The 22,384-nt window shown below is 58.9% G+C and overlaps 1 protein-coding gene and 1 non-coding gene across 2 annotated transcripts; both read left to right on the top strand.

Annotated features, from left to right (window-relative positions):
* Window positions 1–1,279: 1,279 nt before the first annotated feature.
* On the top strand, window positions 1,280–12,755 carry RCC1 (regulator of chromosome condensation 1). Its single transcript, XM_075721949.1, has 13 exons — window positions 1,280–1,325; window positions 1,776–1,821; window positions 2,468–2,530; window positions 5,945–6,064; window positions 8,713–8,797; window positions 8,906–9,093; window positions 9,441–9,620; window positions 9,706–9,802; window positions 10,385–10,507; window positions 10,721–10,876; window positions 11,213–11,332; window positions 11,765–11,917; window positions 12,563–12,755. Exons 5-13 carry the CDS (start codon window positions 8,725–8,727, stop codon window positions 12,736–12,738), a joined length of 1,266 nt encoding a protein of 421 aa, XP_075578064.1. The 5' UTR covers window positions 1,280–1,325; window positions 1,776–1,821; window positions 2,468–2,530; window positions 5,945–6,064; window positions 8,713–8,724; the 3' UTR covers window positions 12,739–12,755.
* LOC142595070 (small nucleolar RNA SNORA73 family) lies at window positions 1,437–1,641 on the top strand. Its single transcript, XR_012831691.1, has one exon. It is a non-coding gene; the product is annotated as a small nucleolar RNA SNORA73 family (small nucleolar RNA).
* Window positions 12,756–22,384: the final 9,629 nt, after the last annotated feature.

The following is a 22,384-nucleotide window of genomic DNA, read 5'->3' as shown; positions in this document are numbered from 1 at the left end:
ACACTTGCTGAGATGTTAACAGATCTTGTCTTGAGATATCTAGGCTTGTTTAACAAATTACAGAACCAGGAAATGACTGTTGCCTTTTTAAAACTTTTTAATTTGGGGAAACTGTGAGAGTGGTCAGTTCATTTTATTGTGGCTTCCTCTCAGATGTTTTTTACTCTCCTAAATCAGGGTGAAACTTGCCTTTTCTCGTTTTTACGGCTCAACCTACTGGAAACTTGATAATTTCACTGTGTGGGTGGAAAGGAGGGGAAGAAGAGGTTTAAAAAGTGACCTTAAGATACTCTTTCTCTTCTGAGAATGATCTCTCATTGGTTCTTCCTGAATGTGGTTGGTTTGGGGTGGTTTTTTGTTTGTTGGTTTTTTTTTTTTTAATCTGGTATTGGCCACTGCTGTATTCATGCACAAAACCTAACCCACGTGTGAGATGCCACTTAACGTGAAGAAGGGAGTATCGCAGGGCGAGGAGTGTGTGGGAATGGAGAGAAGGGCTTGCCTTGTTCACAAACCCGTCTCCTTTGTTGTCTGGGGTGGGCCTGGCTGTGCTGCTGCTCCCTCCGCACCATGCCAACACCCGGGCTGCCGTTGCCCTGCGGCTGTGGCCTGCCCCCGGGCGACGGTGGGGGGCTCTTCCCTCACAGCTTCCCCCTGTACAGTACACTTGTAGACTTAAATCATTGCATTGTATATCAGTCTCCTCATCAACAGATTTTAATTATTAAATAAAAGTATTTTAGGATTTTTTAAAAAAAAAAAAAGCGCCTGTGGTCGTGATTTAAATGCCTGGGGAGGGGGAAGAAGATGGCGGTGCGTGGCTCCCGCCTTCCCACCGCGCATGCGCCAACCGCCGCCGCGCGTGGCCGCCTTCCCCGCCCAGGCCCTCGCACTGCGCAGGCGCATCTTGCCCCGCCCCTTGTTCGGCGCCCCTGCGCATGCGCGCCCCTAGCCCCGCCCTCCGCCCGCTCTATAAATACCGCGCCGCGCGGTTGCTCTGCCTCTTTCTTCCCCAGGAGCGGCGGCGACTGCAGGTGGGTCCGAGCTCGGCGGCGGGGCCCGGCCTCCCCCTCTTCTCCCCCTCTATACCCCTCTTCTCCCTCTCATCTCTCTCTGTTCTCCCCCTCTTATCCCCCTCGCCAGCTGCAGGGTCACTGCGTCCCTGTTCCCGTGCTGACCGCGCGTGGCCTCGGCTGGGTGCTTGGCGCTGCTGAGGGGAGGCCCTGAGGCCACGCTGCCCTCGGCCGCTCCTCATCGCTTTCTTCTCTTCCCTCAGGCCGTGCTGAAGCCTGCCCCGGCCCGGCCTCCTCCCGCTGGCTCCCGACGTGAGTAGGGCTGGCGGGGTCACGGCCGTGAGCTGCCTGGGTGCCTCGGGGAGAGCGGGGACGCGCGTGGGTTTGGGGGTGAGGGCAGCTGCAGCCCTTTAAGGCGTGGATCCAACGTGGATATCCGGAGAAGTCGCTCTCTCTCGGCTCTGTCCGTGTGGCGCATGGGAGCGTAGGCCTCCGGGCCCGTGACGTACAGTCCCGTTCCACGACGTTGGAGAACAAGCCGGGCCTCGAGTCTGCAGCCTGCATATTCCTACTGCTTCTCTGAGCCCTCGGGCCGTGACAGAGGAGACAAACCATGCAGGAAACAGCTCTGCCACGCCACATGGCTGCGGGGGGGACACGGGCTGGTCTGCATGGCCGGGGGTGGGGGTGGGGGACACGGACGGGAAAAGGAGAAATTCTGGAGCGGTGACTTAAAATACCTTTTTTCCTTACTGTTTCTAGTTCTAAATTTGAAAAGCTTGAAGTGAGCGGAGGACTAATTTGGAAGGTGAGTAATACTGTACTAATAATGCAATATTGGCTGCGCATAGTTACGGGGTTCTCTTAATAGCTTATACTTCAAATAAGCTTGAGCTGTTTCTAAGTGGCTTACAGAAACTGAATTGGATCGGCTTAAAGTAATTGAATACCAGCGCAGACTTTATAGGCATTGTTTAACAGCGAAAGCTTAGTTTAGGCATTCTCTAGCTTCTAAGGTTTTGTTGCACTTTGGATGGACGGGGGAAAGAGGCTGATTCCTGAATCTTCTTAAAGAGAGGGGAAAAACCCTTGGTGAAGCGGAGGTGGATGATATATATTTGATTAGCTTGAGGCCTTATTTGTGCGATACGTGAATTGGGGAAAGAGCAGAAACAAACTTAGTGGAAAGTCATGAAGGCCCTGGCTTAGACCGCTGTAATCATCCATTCTTTCGTGTTAATCAGTCCCAGCAGATTTTTTACCCCCTGTGAAGAACGTATCGTTAGCGTGGGTGGTGGAGCACTGGGACTGTGCTGGGGGAGGCACGTGGTAGGCACGGACAGGGAGCACGTGGCCGGACTTCACCCGATCATCACGTATCTAATGGGTTACATGCTTCTTGCCAAGTAGTAAGCTTGCTTAATTGTTTTCTTCTTTTTTCTAAATTGTTGCAGGCACTGGTGACTGATTGTGATGAGATGCTAACAAAAGAGAATCCACGTGTCTAGTGAGAGAGGGTGAGTATATTGAGAGTACCAGCCCGAATAGTTATAAATAGAGGTGATAGGCAAGGTTCAGTTCCTGCAGTATGTGTAATAAAAACATAGCCACAGAGATCAGAAGGGGCTGGAAGCAGGGGAACATACCTGTGTTTGGTGGCTTTCCAGCAGCATGTGCTTCACGTTGGGGGCTGCTCGTTAAATGGCCTGTATCGGAAGAACAGGCGGGAGCGTGCCTGGGCGCACGGTGGGTTAGGTAGCTGCGGGATTTTGTGGTACAGCGAAGCAGGGCCTGGGGCTGAGCCTGTGTGGGTGAGCTACAGACAAGGAAAGCAGATAGAGCCGTGGGGCTGTGGTGAATTTGGCACGCACACACCTGAAAGGTGCCACAAAGTCAAAGGGCGGGGGAGCCTGGGGTGTAAGAAATGAGTAAGAAAAAGAAGCTGCGTACTCTCTGTGGTCTTGGACTTGCCATCAGCTGGCCTGGACCAACAACCCCATGCATCCGTGGGGCCACCCTTGGTGCCAGCTGCCCGGGAAGACGCGGTTCAACCCGACGTGTGGTGAGGATGCTCTGGGGGAAGCCGATACCAGAGGGGTGGTTGGTGGGACATGGTGAGAGTGGCAATTTGTGCATCTGTCTTACCTGAAATAAGGCCTTAAAGTACTGATTTGCAAACCTGTATCTAGCTGCAGTAGAGAACTAAATAAACATGACTTTTTTTGCTTGGTGTGCATTTTTTTGTGAGTGATCGCTTGGTTAGTCCCAGAATATGAAAAATCCTGGATACTTGCTGTTGGTGCCTCTCACTTGCAGTCAAGTGGGATTCCTGTGTGCTGTTCATGTGTCCTCTCAAGTGTGATGGTGAAAGGTGCAGAAACCCACTGCAAACCCATGTTATATCAGCTGGTCGGGCTGGATTAGGAGCAGGTGATCCCTTCAGTGTAGTTTTGGATCCTCTCATGGCAGATTTACCTTTATATCAGCTGTTAAGGGCTAAACCCAGGATGGTTAACAAAGCCTGTACCCCAGGTCTGCTGATGTAGGGGAATGACAAGCCCACTTGCCTGCAAAAGGGGAACAGTGCTGCTGGTGGCAGCAGCTTCTGTGGCAGTTATGCTTAAATAAAGGGTTAAAATGCAAACAGATTAATTAATTACCTGCTGCAGGCCTCTAGCCTTGGGCTGGACATCCTGCCCTTGCCCTGCCTGGAACCCAAAGGGAAAGGGTCAGGAAATGAATGCATACAGGAGTTCGGATCCTGGAATAACAGGATAAAGGTGCTGGGGTTGTGTCCCTCCTGGCAGGGTTTGCTGATCGCCTGGGCCGCTGGCTGCAGGAGTGGTGTGGGAGCAGCAGCTGTTCCTAAACAAGGAAGTAGGCAAGGCTGGCCTGTTGCTGAAGTGATGCCAAGTACGGAATTTGGAACTGACTGCTGTAAAAAAAGGGGCAATTAAATGCCAAATGCGTTACGTAGGTCTTTGGTTACAACATCCGAGGGGTGGATTTACAGATATAACTGGAATAGAACTAATCAGTGGAACAGGAAAGATTCATGGTTAGATAAGAGACAGGATTTGCTGTTGCAGGCACAGACTTGGTTTGCGTGCTTACCATTACCACAAGAAATTTGGTCTGGTTCCTGCTTCTGAGAAGGAAAAGTGGGCTTTCTGCTTAAAGCAGCAGGATGAGGGAGAGGTGGTGTGGTCTGTAACGAGTAAAGATGGGGATGGGGGACCGCAATGGGGACGAACCCCATGGTCAGCGCTATATGCCCTAAATGATCAGCAAACCCCCCACGGGAAGCCAAATAGATAAAGCTTTTGGGTTTTATCTTAAGATAATTGTAATAATTATGAGGACCAGAAAGTTCCAAAACTCCCATAATGGGACTCTGAGGAGTCCATTTGTAAGGATGAATCTGTGATGACAAATGACACCCATTTTCAAATTAACAGAATCTTCAAGCCTTACTTTGAACATTTGGCACAAGGTGCCAAAAATACTATAAATCAGTCGGTCCCAATTCCACATGTTACGATTAACAAAAGTAATGGTTGAGTACTGACCATAACTGGGAAACCTGCCCTCCAAACAATGTTTGTCCCTTCCGAACAGTCCCCTTGGGTCAAACGTGCTCAGTAAAACTCGGTTGCTCTTCAAACCCCAGCTGTCGGTGCTCTTTCTGCCAGCGTTGCGGTGGTTCAAGGCGTGCGTGGTGCTGCCCTGCCGTTCCGGCGCCCTGCTCTGTGGCACTGTAAGAGCCCTCCACCCCCGTGGGCAGGGACCTCTGCTAAAGCCCTTTTAACGTTGTGAACAATAGAATAAAATAGAATATAATCGAATCATTAAGGTTGGAAAAGACCTGTAACATCATCTAGTCCAACTGTCCACACAACGCCCCCATGCCCGCTAAACCATGTCCCCAAATGCCACATCTACCTGCTTTTTGAACCCCTCCAGGGATGGGGGCTCCCCCACCTCTCTGGGCAGCCTGTTCCAATGCTTGGCCACTCTTTCAGTAAAGAAATGTTTCCTAATATCCAATCTAAACCTCCCCTGGTGCAGCTTGAGCCCATTTCCTCTCCTATCGCTTGTTCCTTGGGAGAAGAGCCCGACCCCCCTCCCTGCCCCCTCCTGCCAGGAGCTGCAGAGCGATCAGGTCTCCCCTCAGCCTCCTCTCTCCAGGCTGAGCACCCCCAGCTCCCTCAGCCGCTCCCCACCAGCCCTGTGCTCCAGACCCTGCCCCAGCTCTGCTGCCCTTCCCTGGACACGCTCCAGCACCCCAATGTCCTTGTAGTGGGGGGCCCAAAACTGGACACAGCATTCCAGGTGCGGCCTCCCCAGTGTCGAGCACAGGGGGACGATCCCTGCCCTGCTCCTGCTGGCCACGCCATTCCTGACACAAGCCAGGATGCTGTTGGCCTTCTTGGCCACCTGGGCACACTGCTGGCTCATGTTCAGCCGCTGTCAACCAGCACCCCCAGGGCCTTTTTGGTCCGGCAGCTTCCCAGCCACTCTTCCCCAGGCCGGAAGCGTTGCATGGGGTTGTTGTGACCCAAGCGCAGGACCCGGCACTTGCCCCTGTTAAGATGCTTTTAATCCCCTGGTAGAAAGGTCAATGACTTTTCATCAACTCATGCAATCTTTATTTCCACAATTAGGCATTCCTGAGCTGGAGAAGGCCATCATGAGCCTCTCTGCTAGGCTTGAAAAAGTTTAAAGCGCTACAGTAGATGCTTTGAAAAATTCACAGTCTAAATCAACTCGCTCTCTCAGTTATCTGCCCAGACTCCATGGACTCCAGGCGACTCCTAGCATCGCACGGACCGTGTGTGTTGCTGAACTTGTTGCTTTTATACAAACCAATCCAAACAGATCAAATAGGGCGTAAATAAGTTAAATTTAAGTTTCTATTTTCCATCAAACAGCTTGAGAACAACCTCTGTTAGATGGCATCTCTGCTATGGTCCTGGCTACCAGACCTCGGAGCGTGGACCTGCCGGATTTTGTTAACTCTGTTATCATCACCCAGTTAGCCTCTCCTTGTGGTAAATATCTTACTTCTTACTGCGGATCTGTCCCCTTAGCGCTGACCCGGCTGTAGGAACAGCTGCTTTTTAGGGGTAGGACGCCAGGACAAGTTCTTGACACGGTAACTGAGGCACGCGCTGACCGGGCTCCGCGGGGAAGCTTGCGCAGGGCCGTAGGGGCCTCCAGGGTGGCAGCTGCCTGCCCTGCCTGCACTGCCTGTCCTGCCTGCACTGCCCTCCCTGCCTGCCCAGCCTGCACTGCCTGCCCTGCCCACCCTGCTTGCACTGCTTGTCCTGCCTGCACTGCCCGTCCTGCCTGCCCTGCCTGCACTGCCCGTCCTGCCCACACTGCCCGCCCTGCCTGCCCTGCCCATCCTGCCTGCACTGCCTGCCCTGCCCATCCTGTCTGCACTGCCCACCCTGCCATGCCCGAGCTGCCTGCCCTGCCTGCGCTGTCTGTCCTGCCTGCCCTGCCCGCCCTGCCCACGCTGCCTGCACTGTCTGCATTGCCCGCCTGCCTGCATTGCTCGCCCTGCCTGCACTGCCCGCACTGCCCTCCCTGCCTGCACTGCCTGCACTGCCCGCACTGCCCGCACTGCCCTCCCTGCCCACGCTGCCCGCGCTGCCCGCGCTGCTCTCCCTGCCCGTGCTGCCCGCCCTGCCCACGCTGCCCGCGCTGCCCGCGCTGCTCTCCCTGCCCGCACTGCCCGCCCTGCCCACGCTGCCCGTGCTGCCCTCACTGCCTGCACTGCCCGCGCTGCCCGCCCTGCCCGCACTGCCTGCGCTGCCCGCCCTGCCTGCATTGCCCGCACTGCCCGCCCTGCCCGCACTGCTCTCCCTGCCCGCACTGCCCGCCCTGCCCGCACTGCCTGCATTGCCCGCCCTGCCCACGCTGCCCGCACTGCCCGCACTGCTCTCCCTGCCCGCACTGCCCTCCCTGCCTGCATTGCCCGCCCTGCCCACGCTGCCCGCCCTGCCTGCATTGCCCGCCCTGCCTGCACTGCCCTCCCTGCCCACACTGCCCGCACTGCTCTCCCTGCCCGCACTGCCCTCCCTGCCTGCACTGCCCGCGCTGCCCACCCTGCCCGCGCTGCCTGCATTGCCCGCCCTGCCCACGCTGCCCGCCCTGCCCGCATTGCCCGCCCTGCCCGCACTGCTCTCCCTGCCCGCACTGCCCGCCCTGCCTGCACTGCTCTCCCTGCCCGCACTGCTGTCCCTGCCCGCACTGCCCTCCCTGCCTGCACTGCCCGCGCTGCCCGCCCTGCCCGCGCTGCCTGCATTGCCCGCCCTGCCCACGCTGCCCGCGCTGCCTGCATTGCCCGCCCTGCCTGCACTGCCCTCCCTGCCCGCCCTGCTCTCCCTGCCCGCCCTGCCCGCACTGCTCTCCCTGCCCGCCCTGCCCGCCCTGCCCGCACTGCTCTCCCTGCCCGCACTGCCCGCCCTGCCTGCATTGCCCGCCCTGCCCACGCTGCCCGCACTGCCCGCACTGCTCTCCCTGCCCGCACTGCCCTCCCTGCCTGCACTGCCCGCGCTGCCCGCCCTGCCCGCGCTGCCTGCATTGCCCGCCCTGCCTGCACTGCCCGCCCTGCCCGCCCTGCTCTCCCTGCCCGCCCTGCCCGCACTGCCCGCCCTGCCCGCACTGCCCTCCCTGCCCGCACTGCCCGCCCTGCCCGCACTGCTCTCCCTGCCCGCACTGCCCTCCCTGCCCGCACTGCTCTCCCTGCCCGCACTGCCCGCCCTGCCCGCACTGCCCGCCCTGCCCGCACTGCCCTCCCTGCCCGCCCTGCCCGCCCTGCCCGCACTGCCCGCCCTGCCCGCACTGCCCTCCCTGCCCGCCCTGCCCGCCCTGCCCGCACTGCCCTCCCTGCCCGCGCTGCCGCCGGGGTCCGGGCCGGTGGCGGGGCCGCCGGCCGGCAGAGGGCGCTGTGCCCGGCCGGGCGGGCGGCGCGGCCCGCGCATGCGCGCTGGGGGAGCGCGGCAGCGGCGGGCGGAGGTGGGAGCGGAGCGGAGCGCGGCGCGGCCCCGGGGGCGGCGGGCGGGGGGACGGGGAGAAGGCGGGAGGAGGACGGCGGCGGGGGGGGGGGGTGGTCTCCGCCGAGCCCCGTCCCGCCCTCGGTGCGTCCGGCCGCTCCGGCGAGCCGTGGCCGGCGGGAGGAAAGGCCGGGCCGGGCCGCGGGCCTGCGCGGCCCCACGTGGGGCGGGGGGGCGGCGCGGGGAATTCAAAGGGCGGGAAGGGGCGGGGGAGGGGAGGGAGGGTCCCGCCCGGTGCACGTGGCTCGCGCGTGGCGGCGGGAGCTCGCGGGGGGCTCCTTGCTCCGGCTCCCCCCGCGGGGCCGCGGTCCTGCGTGGGGCCTGTGCGCCGGGGCGGGCAGGCGGGGGCTGCAGCCCCCCCGTGCCTTGCCTGGCGCCTTGCCCCGGGGGGGCGGAGGGGGTCACGTCTGCGTGAGAGCGGGTAAAACACGCGAGAAAAAAACCCTACGTTTTTGCAAAGTGGGAGTGGGGATCGGTGCTCAAATCCTAATTGAGTCACTGGGCTCTCCGGAGACCCACGGTGATTTGAAAGTGGGGAGGGGGGAGAAAAAGACCCCAAGGAAGTGATAGCGGTGCTGTGGGTCTCCAGCGCAGCCCCGTGGGTGACCCCCTGACGGGGCGCCTTCGGTGCGTAGATCCGGAGCACTATGCCGGGGAAACGCACTGCGAAGAAGAGCCCGGTGCCGGAGGAAGAGTCTCCTGGGAGGAAGAAGATTAAAGGTAAGAAAAATCCCTGGGAGTTTTTCCTCCCCGTTCCCCGGGACCAGCTTTAACAGAAGGGTTGCTCCCCCCCGTATGTTATATACGTTATTTATCGCCCTTTTGCAGTCTGCCACCCGTCCCACCGCACGCAGCCCGGCCTGGTGCTGACGCTGGGGCAGGGGGATGTCGGCCAGCTGGGCCTGGGGGAGGACGTGATGGAGAGGAAGAAGCCGGCCCTGGTGCCGCTGCCGGAGATGGTGGTGCAGGTGGAAGCCGGAGGGATGCACACGGTGTGCCTCAGCCAGACGGGAAAAGTGAGTGCAGCGTGGAGCGGGCAGCGAGCTCCGGGACGTGTCCTGGAGCGAGGCGTCTGAATCGGACCCTGCTCTGCCCAGGCGCGGGGCTCACTCTGGCTCCAGGGATGAGCGTGGCCTCCATGCTGTGGACCACAAAGTTTTAGGGGGTCAAAGGGATAATCTAGCCTGGTGGGTCTCTATCCCCATTCTGGCTCTGGGGACCAGCATGGTCCCCATGCCATGGACCACAAAGTTTTAGGGGGTCAAAGGGATAATCCAGCCTGGTGGGTCTCTATCCCCTGGCTTCACACTCAACCTGTTGCCCCTCTGGGTCTCATCCTGACCGTGTCGCTCTCTGTCTGCAGATCTACACCTTTGGCTGCAACGATGAAGGCGCCCTCGGCCGCGACACTTCGGCAGAAGGGTCGGAGACCATGCCAGGGCTGGTGGAGCTGCAGGAAAAGGTGGTGCAGGTCTCTGCGGGGGACAGCCACACAGCCGCGCTGACGGAGGACGGCAGGGTTTTTGTCTGGGGCTCTTTCCGGGTATGTTGATTTCCCGGACGCTGGAAGCTCTGCTGATGGTTGCTGCTTCCGTGACTCACGTCCCCGCGTCTGTCTCTCCACCCAGGATAACAATGGGGTGATTGGCTTGCTGGAGCCCATGAAGACGAGCTCCGTTCCTGTGCTGCTCCAGCTCAGTACACCTGTCGTTAAAATTGTCTCAGGTGAGCGAGGTCCTGGGGTGCGCGCGGGTCAGGCTGGTGCACGAGGCTGTTGCAACCCTCGGGAGGAGGTGAAGGTCCAGAAGGTCCCTGTCCTTTTCCTCCCTCTGGGCTGCTCCGAGCCAGGTACAAGGGTGTGCTTGCTTTCCTGTGGCTCTTGAGAGAACAGACCTTGTGTCTCTTCTAGCCCCAGCGATGTTGTTAATATTTGACCCAATCTGATGTAAAATGCCTTACAAAGAGTGCCCTAACCGCAACCCCACAGCGTCAAAGCGCTCGCCCTCTTCTAGGCTTGGGGAAGCTGAGCAGAGCAGCTGGGGAACTTGTCCAGGGCCCAGGTGGGGGGGGACCTGTTCCCCTAAACCTTCCCAGAGAAACTTCTTTGGAGTTTCAGATGGGGAACAGGATCAGGAAGAGGGAGATCCTGGTGGTTTAAGTTGCACCAGAAGCTGACATCAAGGTATCCCCACTGAATTCTAGAAAGCTGGGACAGCTGGGGTTTACGTGTGGGATCTCAGCCCCCAGGTCTTGCTGGGTTCCTGGAGCAGGACTCCTGCTTCACTCATCTCCCCCATCTCCTCCCAGGGAACGACCACTTAGTGATGCTGACGGTGGATGGTGACCTCTTCACGTGCGGCTGTGGTGAGCAGGGCCAGCTGGGGAGAGTGCCGGCGCTCTTCGCCAACCGAGGAGGACGGAAGGGGCTGCGTGAGTTGCTTTGGTGCTCGGAGGCGCGTGGTGCTGCGTCCTTCGGCCCCAGCTCCGCACTTTGCAGAGGAGCAAAGAGACCCAGTCTCTTCCCCTGCTGCTCGAAGGCTTGTGTGTAAATCGGTTGCTTGGATTCAGTGAGCTGGATCGAAGGGGGGATGAAAAGCGTGTAAATCATGAGGCCTCGTATGACACCTTGTCTCCTGCCCCCAGAGCGCCTACTGGTCCCGCAGTGCGTCCCTGTCAGAGGCAAAGGCAACAGAGGCAAAATGCGCTTCCAGGACGCCTTTTGTGGGGCTTACTTCACCTTTGCCGTCACGCAGGAGGGACACATCTATGGATTCGGCCTCTCCAACTACCACCAGCTGGGTGAGCTTCGCTTACGTCCCTCCGGATCTCCTGCCTGCTTTGGTCTGGCTGTGGACTTCCCAGTCCCGTGCTGCCCTGGCCTGGTGCGGGGGATGCTGCTGGACACACCGGAGCTGGAAATTGGGGTGGGGAGGTCACCCTGCATAGGTCTGGGTTTGGGTCCCAGCTCCTGCGACCAGTGGGTTTGAGCAGAAATTTGATTCTGGGGCTTTGGGGGGGCTGTGTTAGTCTCCGGTGGGGTGAGCCCCAGGGTGGATGGCTCGGGGCCGGTGCCTGGCCTGGGCTGTCCGTGCCCGCGGGCCTGATCTGCCTGGGTTTGTGCGTCCCACCCCGCAGGGACCCAGGGCACCGAGCCCTGCTTCTCCCCGCAGAACCTGACGTGCTTCAAGAACTCCACCAAGTCCTGGGTCGGGTTCTCCGGCGGGCAGCACCACACGGTGTGCGTCGATTCGGAGGGTGAGTGCCGGCGTGACGGGCGGGCTGGGAGTCACACAAAGCGGGATGGGGGGGGACTCCCACGGCCCTTGTCCTGGCTGGGGAGGTGTTGGGGTGAGGGTGCCGTGCTGGAGCCCTCCAAGTCCTCAGTGTTCAAGGCACCAAGGGTGGTGTGAGTTTGCAGCAAAGGGCAAGGAAGATGACAGGAACCCAGAGTCGCTTGTGAACTCTGCTCTCGCAGGCTCAATAGTCTGTCCAGGCACCCACCCTATTGATTTTGGGGAGCTCAAGGGTCTCTATCCCACCCTGCACCTCCTGGTTGGGATTTAGGGTGCGGTAGGGTGGAGTGATGCTCCCCCAGGAGTCAGACTGGGGGGAGAGGGTCTGGCTGTGGCCTGCTGCGGGCTTCTGCCCCGCTCCAGTCACCTCTCCTGCGTGTCTGTCATGCCCCAGGTAAAGCCTACAGCCTGGGCAGGGCAGAGTACGGCCGGCTGGGCCTGGGCGCAGGGGCAGAGGAGAAGAGCACGCCCACGGTCATCCCGGAGCTCCCCAGCATCTCTTCCGTTGCATGCGGCGCGTCGGTCGGCTACGCAGTCAGCAGTGACGGTGAGTACCGGGAGCCTCGGCGGGCTTGGGAACGCTGCCCTACGTACCCTCCCCACGCCTCATCCATCCATCCCGGGGCTCTGCCCAGCCCGGCCCCCCTGGATCCGGCCAGCCCTGCGCAGCTTCATCGCACGCCGCCGGCCAGGGCGGGACTGGAGCCAGGTCCTGGGGCGGATGCAGCCCCTGCCGAGCACCTGGCCCGGGGGCAGCTGGGCAGCAGCTGCTTAAATATTTTTGTGGGTCCCTTTGGCAGCAAGGTTCCTAACAGGGTGTTGACCAGGAGCGGGTCGTTGGCCTGCCGGTCCCTTCTCCGCACCCTGAGCTCCGCTGCTGCGATTCCTCCGTGCTCCGGTGCTGCGCATGCTTGTGCGTGGCGTCTGCAGCCCACGGCTGTGCGGAGGAGGGTTTGTAGCCGGCTGATGGATTGGCTTTGCTCCCCGGGGGCTAAATGCTGCCGTGGCTGTGCGCTGAAACGCCTCTCCGAGTTGCCAAGCGCTGCTCCTCTTCCCCCAGCCTGCGTTTCTGGCACCCATCACTAAGCCCCCTGCCCGGGTGTGAAGTCCCCGTGGGTTTGGCTGCTGGGTCCCTTTGTCACCCCAACCTGCGGCCGCCCGGAAGCCAAAACTTGCGTCACCTCCATTGCAGGACGAGCGTTTGCCTGGGGCATGGGCACCAATTACCAGCTGGGCACAGGGGAGGAGGACGACGTCTGGAGCCCTGTGGAGATGACGGGCAAGCAGCTGGAAAACCGCACGGTCCTGGCCGTGTCCAGCGGCGGGCAACACACTGTGCTGCTGGTCAAGGACAAGGAGCAGAGTTGATGAAGCGACGCCGCGCAGCCGAGCCCAGCGGGATCGCGGGACCCGCGCACACACCCCTGCCTTCCGCCCGGGTCGGGCGACCGGTTTCCAGCTCTGGTCTCTCACCGACGGCGGTGGGGAGGGCAGGAGGGAGCCAGGCCCCGGTGGCATCTGCGTGGCTGGAGCAGGGCTCTTCAGGGATGCTTGTGATTTCTCCCTGCAAGCGTGTGTCTGTCTTCCCGTGGTGCCCGGTGCTCTGTCAGCTCCCCTGGGTCGGCTTGGTCCTAAACTGATCTCAGTACTGTGGCTGGATGGGTTTTCCACTTCTCGTCTGTTCTTTTTTTTAAGTATTTCCTGGCCTGGCAAAGCTGAGGGCCTTGTTCTTTGCTACACGAAAGGGTTTGGGCATCAGGCTTTGAGGTCCCCATGTTCCCCATCTCTGGGTGCTCCTCCATCCACTTAACCTAAACATCTTTTACCTCTCCAACTTGGATTTGCCTGCTGCCACCTACCAAACCCCTCTGGGCTTGTGCCGGGTGAGATCTCAGTCCGGCAGAAGCGCTCCCGGGGAGCTCTCTCCTCTCACGCCTGGCGCTTGCGGCTGCGGTGAGGAGGTGCCGCTGGGCGGCTGGGAGCCGGCGAGGGGGAGCGCTGCTGGACGATGCACGGCCCGCGCTACACACGGAGCTGTGGCTGCTGGAAAAGCGGGGCTCCTGCCTCCCGCCCATCACCACTTACGGGTCTGAGCCAAAATCCCCCAGGCAGCGAGGCTGGGAGCAGGTTCCCCCGCTCCCTCCTGGAGCGGCCACATCCAGTGCTGCTTTTTGCAATCCCAGCCACTTTTGCTCTTTCCTGTTGCCTTCGGAAACCCAACAAAATCCATCCCAAGGGTGGGGACTTTGTTATTTTAATTTTCTCTCTTCCTTTTGCTGAGGAAGGGCTTCATTTGCCATTAGGGCCTCGCTGAGAAGACAGAACCAAAACCCAGCTATGCATCAAAATCACTCGAAACAACGGGACTCCCTCCTCCCCATCGCCTCTGGTCTCGGTCCAGCTGGTCTCGCTCCCTGCGCCCGGCCTGCCCCGTCTTCTCTTTCCGTGCTGCCTTCCAGGTACCTGGACTGAGAAAGGGGTCTGCGAAGGTTAAATTTTATATGTTAAGTTATAGCAATAGGCGGAAGTGGGGTGTGTGTGCGGGGCGGGGGGCTGGGACTTGTACAATGGCTCAGAATAGGTTGAATTTTTTTAAAAGAAAATGTAAAGTATTTTGGTTGATTAATTGAGGAAGAGAGGAAAAAAAAAAAACCCTGTAATCTTTTAACGTTTGGAATAAACTGAGTTTTGATAAACCTTGGGGGTTCTCCCATGGTTTGGAGGGGTGGGCAGCCCTCCCACGGGCACGGGCCCGCTCTGGGCTGACGGCTGAGGGTGGTAGGGCCAGGAAGGGCTCCTTGTGTCCCCTCCTGCCACCTCCCTCCATAAACCCTGCCCGCGTCCCTGTCCCCGAGCCGGGGAGGGGAGCGGAGACTCGGCACCCTTCGGCCGAGCACGTGGGGAGATGGGGACAGCCTGAGGGCACCCTGGCCTCCTGCCACCCCCGGGCCAGGAGCCGCTGCGGCCATGGCGTTTGGGGACAGGTGGAGATGGTTGCCTGCGTTGTAGGGGTGCGGGGGCCACCCTTGGGTGCTGCCGCGGTCCCAGCCTGGCCACGACGGTGTCCGGTGCCGTACGCGGGTGTGCGTGTGCAGTTATGGGACGTGGCCGCGGGATGGCAGCAGGAGAAGGCGCTGGGGACTGGGGGAAGCGGGACAGGGAGAGGGCATGGTCCCCATGGGACCCTCTGTGTGCCTGTGGCACCCTTATTCCTGGCATATTTGGGCCTCCGGGGACACAGCTGAGCCCACCGGCACGGCTGGAAGGTGTCTTGGCACATCCCTGCCGCAGGCTGGGTGCTCACGGCGGCTCCGTCCGAGCTGGAGCTGAGCCGGACGCGTGTGCACGCTCCTGCGCAGGGACTGGCACCGACGAAGCAAATTCCACATCCTGGTGTGACCGGAGCCCCTGGGGTCTGTTCACTCTTAATTAGTTTGGGCCAGGGAGGGTTCCTTGATGAGCCTCAGCAGGGGATGGGCTTTGGGCAGGTGGCTGGTGGGTACCCAGAGCAGTTTGGGCTGCCGGTGGCCTCTGCTCTGCTGCTCCCGCGTCTTTTGGGCCAGGGAAGGACGAGCTTTGACTTAGCCATTAGGGATGGCCTCAGTGTAGAGCGGGTGGGGGTCCAGCACGAGGCCGGGGGTGCTGCGGGCGCCCACCTGCCCCACCACTAAAGTCTGGGTTTGTGTTTGGCAATTGCGGTGCTGGGCTTGCAAAGGGTTCGGGGCTTTTTTTCCACATAAGTGTGAAGCTGGGATGTGGGCCCGTGGAGTGTTTTATTGCCAACGATGGAGCCCATAATTTGCCATCAGTGCGGGCTGAGCAACGGGCAAGTGCTCGCAAATATCGTGGCTAATGCTGCTCCCGGAGGACCATCGCCCTCCAGTTGATGCTCCTCCATCACACGTGATGGATACCTGATGGAATTGCTCGTTGTCTCGGGCCTGATTCCCAGCGACAAGCTCAGTGTTAATATCTTGTTTCCAAACCCAGCACTGGTATTTTTACATCCCTTCCAGGGAAAATCCCACCCCGACTTGCTCTGCCACCCTCCTTCCCAGCCCATCGATGCCGCCGTGACGCAGCCGGCTGTGCCGGGCTCTGTAAAGTCCCGCTTTGGCGTTTGCTTTTCATGCATCTTTGCGCCCTTCGCTTCGAACCTCGCCAACCTATTTATAGCTAAGAAACGCAAAGAGACTTAATAAAGGGAGATGTTGGACTCCTCCAGCACCGGGGCGATGCTGACAAGCCGCGGTGGCCGCTCGGCTTCTTGCTCTGCAGGGCTCCCCGTGCCCGGGCGGGAGGAGGCGGCTCCGGCTGTGTTGGGCTTGGACGCAGATGGGTTAAATCGCCAGTTAAGCCGGGTTTGGGGAGCTTGAGGTGTGGGTTTTGGTGCAATTCCTGGATAGTGTGCCTGCCAAAGAGGGTAAGGACTCCGTAGAGGTGACGTCCTGTTCAAAACCCCCTGGAAAACGATTTTAGGAAGGACAAAACTCGCCCTGGTAAGGGCTGGAGCCCCCCGCGGCGTTGCTGGCGGTGCGGAGGGGAAGGGGCCGCGCAGAGCAGCCTGAGAGGGGCCCGAGGGACCCAACCAGCCCGGCCGAGGCACCGCGCCCCAGCGACTGCCCCGGCAGCAGGGAAGTGGTTTGCTTTGCAACCTCCCTGGTGCCGCCCTGGGGCTGGCAGGGGTTTTGCTTGCTGCTCCTCATCACCCCTTTGGCTGCCGGTCCCTGGGGCTGGCGTCCCCGGGGGGTCCAGCTCCGCTCCCAGCTTCTCCCTCACCATCAGCTCGGGGCAGCTCTTCCCGATCCCTCCTTCTCAGTCCCGCCGTTGGACCGGGAAGAGTTTCACGCTGCAAAACTGAACCAAGAAAAGCCGGTGCGAGGGGCCGAGCTGCTACCTGGGGAGGCTTTTCCCCAGGGAGCCTGGCCCGCTTGCTCTGCTCGCACCGGGAAGCTCCCGTCCCTCTGAACCAGGGTGTCCCCATCGGGGTGCTGCACCTTCGGGCACACGGCAAAAAGCGCGGCGGGTGGAGAGGATTCCTCTTCCTTTCTGCCGAGTGGGTTTTCCCTTGTTTCCTCGGCTGCCGGCGCTGCTGAAAGCCTCCTGCTCGGTCATCCCGTATCGCCTCGGCTGCCGGTGGCCGGGCTCCGCTTCCCGAGCGCGGTCGATAACCTCAGAGCAAACACCCGCCCAGCGTCTTGGCCAAGGGCTGGTTTGTCCCTTCTGGGTGACACCGACCCCAGGGCAGGGACACCCTTATGGAGAGGTCGGCTCGTGCTGGTCCTGCCCAACCTCCACCTCCTCCCCAAATTTCCCTGTAGTGTGGAGCCAGGAGCCCCCATCCCAGTGCTCCCAGTTGCTCCCTATCCCCTTAGAATGGGGAGGTTTTTGCATCCATCCTCCAGGCTTGGGCAATTTCTTGCAGCATGAGCATGACCGGGTTGGTGGTACCACCCTGCGTGGTCCCCCTGGGGCCAGATCCTGCCGGGAGCCAATGCAATTCCTTTCTCCATCTCCTGCAACCAGGGACAAACCCCCCACCATTCCCAAATGGGATGGGATCATTCCCATCCACCCATCCTGGAGGGGCTGGTCCTGATCCCAGGAGGGGCAAAACATCCCCTGGCGAGTAGGGAGCCCGTCGTGTTTTCAAGAAAGAAGGGAAAACGGTGCTGGGGAGAACAAAAGGGTTTAAAATATTCGGAGCTGATGAATCAGCCGGCGTTGTCTTGGGAGCCGGAGAGACACTTCAATGGGAAGTTGCTGGAAATTGGGGGAAGGCTGAGCCCCCGCGCAGGGAGAGGGTGGGCGAAGGAAAACAGCTTAATTGAGGAAAGGAAACGTCTCATTAATGAAGTTTTGTGCCGGCAGTTCAGCCCGGAGAGCGAGGCGGTGGCATTTCGGGGATGAGGAGGAGGAATTTGGGTCCCGTGGCGGGGTTTGGGGGGGACCCCCGGCCATGCCAGGGTCTGGCCTTGGCGCACAGTGGAGGTTTTCCGCCGCCGGCACAGCCAGACCCTTTCTCATTGCCGGGGGATCCCTGGTCGGCGGCTCAGATCCCGCGCTCCCCGTCCCCATCTGTTGCTATTCGAAGTGCGTAAAAGGCTTTTAATTTACAGACAAAAGATGGAAACATGGGATTTGGAGCTTTTAGCATCCGCGGAGGATGAGCTCTGGTGTTGTGAGGCTCTTTTGTCTCTGGAATAAAAGCACTTTGTGTGTTGCTTGAGCGCTGGGTGGGTGGGGGTGTCTTGTTTTTTAACATGTTGCTTTTTTGGATGCAAAGAAAAAAATCTACCTGTGAGACGCTCCCGCAGGATCTGCTGGGAGGGAATTGCGTCTTCAAGAGGGTTTGGGGGATACCGAGTTGATTTCTTGTCCTCCTTTTCCTGCCTCGAAGAGGAAATGAGCTTTAGTTATTGCCAGGTTGCCTGCTGGCAGGGCCATGTGCTTTTCCCTGGGATTTGGGAGCCGGCTAATGAAGCAGCCTGCTGCAGCAGGTCGCGCCGGGCTTTAACGATGGGTCTGCAAGCAAAGGAGTGAGTTGGGTCATTGCGCCGGCCGGCGTGGCCTCCCTGAGTCTTGTCCTTAGGGCCGGGAACCTGGCCAGTATATCCCAGTATAACCGGGGTGTGCAGCGGTCCGGTGCGGCTCCTGGTAGAGGAGCGTGTTGAGTCCCTTGGGGATGGGAATTGGGTTGAAACAGCAACGCATGGATCCCTCTGCCCCCTCCCAAAAGTGCTGAAGTCTTGGTTCATCTCCTTTAACAACAGGTCAAAGGTAGAGAAAACTTCTCAGCCGGCTCAGGACACCCCTCGGAGCTGGGGAACGGGAGCCCCGGTGCTCCCATGGGACACCGACCGCCCCGCCACGGCCGATCCCTGGGCTCTGCGTGTTCCTCCCAGTCCCGATTACGCAGGGAATAAAACAGCACAAGTTGAGCAGAATTCGTAACTATGAAAGGAGATGGGGAAGAAGAAAAAAAAAAGCCCGAGTAATTATTCATAGTATTTTTTTTTTTTCTTTTTGAATGATGAATCGTAAGTCAAGAAGTCTCTCTTCAGGGCTGAGAGCCTGAATCCACCCCAGGCTGCTCCGAAGCAAGGGTGGTGCGAGATATCGCCCGCGTCTTCGCCAGGAAAGCCAGATTTACTCATTTCCATATGCATAATAATGCAATTACAAAGTCAGCCTAAACCTGCCGTGCAGACAAAGAAACAGGCGGCTTCGTAATTAATCACACGTGTAAGAATAAAGCCTGTTACATTAGGGTTCATTATTTGGTGGATTATTAAAACAAAAAAGAAGAAGAACGTTTTCTGCAGTAGCAAATGTGTTATTAGACTGCAAAGACGGTCCCTGGAAATAGCTTGTAGGTGCGTGGCAGCTCCCGTGTGCTGGCACACGTTGCTGCATTATTCAGCTGGGCTGGCTGCTGGTTTAACTGGGCTGTGAAATCACTGAAGTCGGTGCCTGAATTTGTTTTCCAAGGGCGCCGGATGATGGAGAGGGGGGTCTTGAAGCGGTAAGAGCAGCGATACCCCTGCTAGAAATCACCTCCAGCCTGGAAATCTGGTTTTCGCATCCACCCCGTGCTCTTTACGGTTTTCCCGTTGTTTGGAAACTCACAAAACACTTCACAAATCGACACGGCAGAAGTGATAAATACTTTAAAATCCAAAGTCTCATTAAGCAGGAGCGGAGTTACAGGCTCCAGCACCCCTTTTCGTTGCGTTTTCACTAAATCCTCATTTGCATTTAAATTACAAATGTAATTTGGGCCAGAGTTTGAGCTGCTGGGCTATTAAAATACAACTGTATCTCGATGACCGGCAGCAGAGGGACGCCTCGAATGCTGTCGGTGCGGTGCAAAGGCTTTTGGTTACCGGGGCTTGCAAAACAACCTCAGCTAAAGGGGCTCGGGGTTTTATGAAGGTGGGTTTTTCCCAGTACAGGAGAGTTTTCAAAATTTGGAGGTGGTTCCTCTCCCACCAGTCCCCAAAATGCTGCCCTGAGCAGGACCCTGCTCATTTTCAGTGCCTGAGAACCAAAGGAGAGCTGGAAACTGCTTGCTCGCTCTTACCGTATTTTATTAATTTTTTTAGAAAGCACAGTTCCTATACAGAAACGCCATCGAAAGCCCAAAATCACGAGGTCTGGAGCTGGCAATATTGGCTGAAGCGCTTTGCGAGGTCCGGTCGGTGCTGCGGACCCGGCAGATTGGGGCAGGAGCCCGAGCTCCATCACACACAGCGTAGCAGGGGGCTGCTCTAGCGGGGGGCGGGAAGGGGTGCCCTGGGGTCGCCTTCATTTCATACAGCTATAGACAGAGAGATATACATATATATATATTTATATTACAGTATACAGAGAGTGCCCGCCGAGCGTCCCAGCTGTGGCGTGGCTCTGCGTGGGCAGATACAAGCTCCCACCGATGTTGCCCTGGGTCAGGATTCGACCCTGGTTTCCCAGACCAAACGCGGGGCTGGCGGAGCTGGTTTTTGGGTGAGTGCCGTTGCAGGGAGAAGTTGGATCAGCCCTCGGGTGCCTGCCCGGATGCTGCCAAAACGGGCAAGCGGGCGATGCTCTAGGTCCGTGTCATCGCAAGGGCTCCGGTGCGGCGTTTGCCATCAGCATCCCCTTTTCCCCAGGAATATTCTTTTGGTTTTAATTCAGCAAAACCTAAGCTAAGAAAAGCCACGATCCTGGGCTCCCAGCTCCGCCTGAGCGCGGCTGCATTTAAAAAAAATCATGACTTGAAGCCTTTGAAGCCGCTTTGAGGCCATAGCAGGCACATCTCCCCCAGGCTGGGAATTTGGCAGGGGTCCCCCAGACAGAAAGATCCTGCGGGGCTGGGAAATGGGGTGGTTGAGCTTTGGGGGGGGTGGCCGAGCTGCCCACGGAGTCCCGAGCCAACCCGCAGCCCCCCGCCCTGGCAGCTCGGTCCCCCCAACACGACGGCGTGTCCTCGAAGGGGCTGCGCTGGCGCAGAGCCGCCCCGTCCATGGGTGATGGGGTTCACCTCCCCTGTGTCCCCCAGTTTCTGCGCCGTGCTCTCGGCAGCCGCCGCTGCTGCGGTTGGAGACGCTGCGCTGCTTTGTGCCGTTACCAGCCTTGATCACGGCAGGCGGTGTTTTTAGGGGACACCGAGGCACTGGCTAAGGTGGATTAGAGACACCAGTGATTTGGGTCATCACGTTTTTGGGGTTACTCCCCAAATTGAGATATCAAGCTGGAATTCAGCTTCATGCTGAAGCCTGGAGCGAAACCCAAGATGTCCTGGTCCACAGCGTGGGACATCCCACCCCTGCAAGGACGTCCAGCCCTGCCGGGACATCCCACCATTGCCAGGACCTCACCGTGAACCAGCTCCAAACCAAGAGCCTTTCCCACCACGTGGTGCTGAGGGTTTTGCCCCCAGGTTGGGTGGAGGTGGAGAGCTGAAGGGGTGGTCTCCAAATCCTTCTGGATACCTTAGTCTCTCTTCTCATGGAGCTGAAGCTCAGCCTCATGGAATCCTGGGGGTTTTCCCCCAATTCCTGCCCTGGAGCCAATGTGCTCGCCCTCCCACACCCGATGCTCCATGAACAGCCGGGCTTGCGGAGGACGAGCAGACCAAGCGTGGCTCTGCCAGTGGTCCAGGGCTCCATCCGTGCCTGCAAAGGGATCCCGAGGAGCCCTGGGTGGGAGCTGGAGATGTCCGGGCTGATGCAACGCCAAGCAAGAGGCTTTTGCGCAGGACACGGTGCGGGCAGGCGAGGAGTATCGCTCGCGTGCTTCAGCAGCGATTGATTTGAGAGCCACATGGGCTATTTCACCCTGTTTGGTTCCTTTGAAACAGAAATTGGTTTTGGCTGCCTCGTCGGCTCTGCCTTCCTAACAGGGAGGATGCGACTTCCACAGGCTCTGGAGATAGGTAGGGCTGGTAAGGAGAGGTAATGACCTTTATTTGGCTAAATTGATGCAACTGGAAAAACCAGAGATGCAACCCAGGCTCTCCATCCAGCCCCCGAGCCCCAGGTGCACCCGAGCGCTCGCCTGCTTCCTCCAGCTGCATCAATTTGTCCACTAAATGCTATTACTGCTCCCTCCGAGCCTCCTCCTCCTTGGCCCTTTTGACCTCCCAGCCGCAGCCACGGCAGCAGGAAGGTGAGAGGAAGGAAAAATTGTGGCTCCCGGATGCTGCTCGCAGCCGGCGTGGGGCTGGCAGAGGTGACTCAGGCAGCGGAAGGCCAGGAGGACCCATCGGTCATCGTTTAGCAGCGGATAATGCAGTCCAGAGGTCCCTGGCTGGTGGCTCCTGCAGAATGCACTGCCTCGGAGCTCGGCCACTTCTTCGGAGGGACGGCTTCTCCATCCAGATGAGTGCTGAGCATGAAATCCCCAAATCTCTGTCTCTTGTGGCTGTGGGTACTTTCCTGGCACAGAGAGGGCTTGCACTTCCCCCTCTTGGGGAATTATGACATGATGGTGATATTTTTCCCATCGTCTACTAAAAAAAAAAAATCCTATCCTTCTTGGCTTTGCTAAAGGACATCTGGGCAGTGCTGTTGCTCATCCTTCACCCAACGGGCAGGGGATGGAGAGCCCTCGCAGCACCGCCTGTTAGTCCATCCTAATTGCGTTAGCACTGCGAGAAACTCCTCAAGTCCCCACAAATTGCTCCCTTAATGACCTCTTTCTAGGGCTTAATGTCTTTGGAGGCAGATGGGTGAGGAGCGGTTCCCCATCACCTGGTGGGTGCTGGGGGAATTTGGCATTGGCACGTGGACACGGGGTGAGCTTGGGACGTGCCCTGCTCCGTCCCCGCGCCCGTCCCCTGGCCGTATCTGTATTCCCAGCATCACGTCTGTGTCTAGGGATGCAGGCAGAGGTCTCTAAATAATACAGTCAGGACATTAATGGTAGAAAGTTGTCCTCCGGGGCCAGTTCCTGGTTTGAAGGACTCCAGTAAAATTTTTACTATGGATCTGGAGCTCTTTGATAACACTGCCTCTGAAGCGGCATCGTTTTC

This window comes from Pelecanus crispus, chromosome 16 (assembly GCF_030463565.1).
Source record: "Pelecanus crispus isolate bPelCri1 chromosome 16, bPelCri1.pri, whole genome shotgun sequence".
In the NCBI taxonomy this organism is placed as follows: domain Eukaryota; kingdom Metazoa; phylum Chordata; class Aves; order Pelecaniformes; family Pelecanidae; genus Pelecanus; species Pelecanus crispus.
Note: the sequence above shows the minus strand (reverse complement) of the source record. Positions and strands in the feature narration are given on the sequence as shown.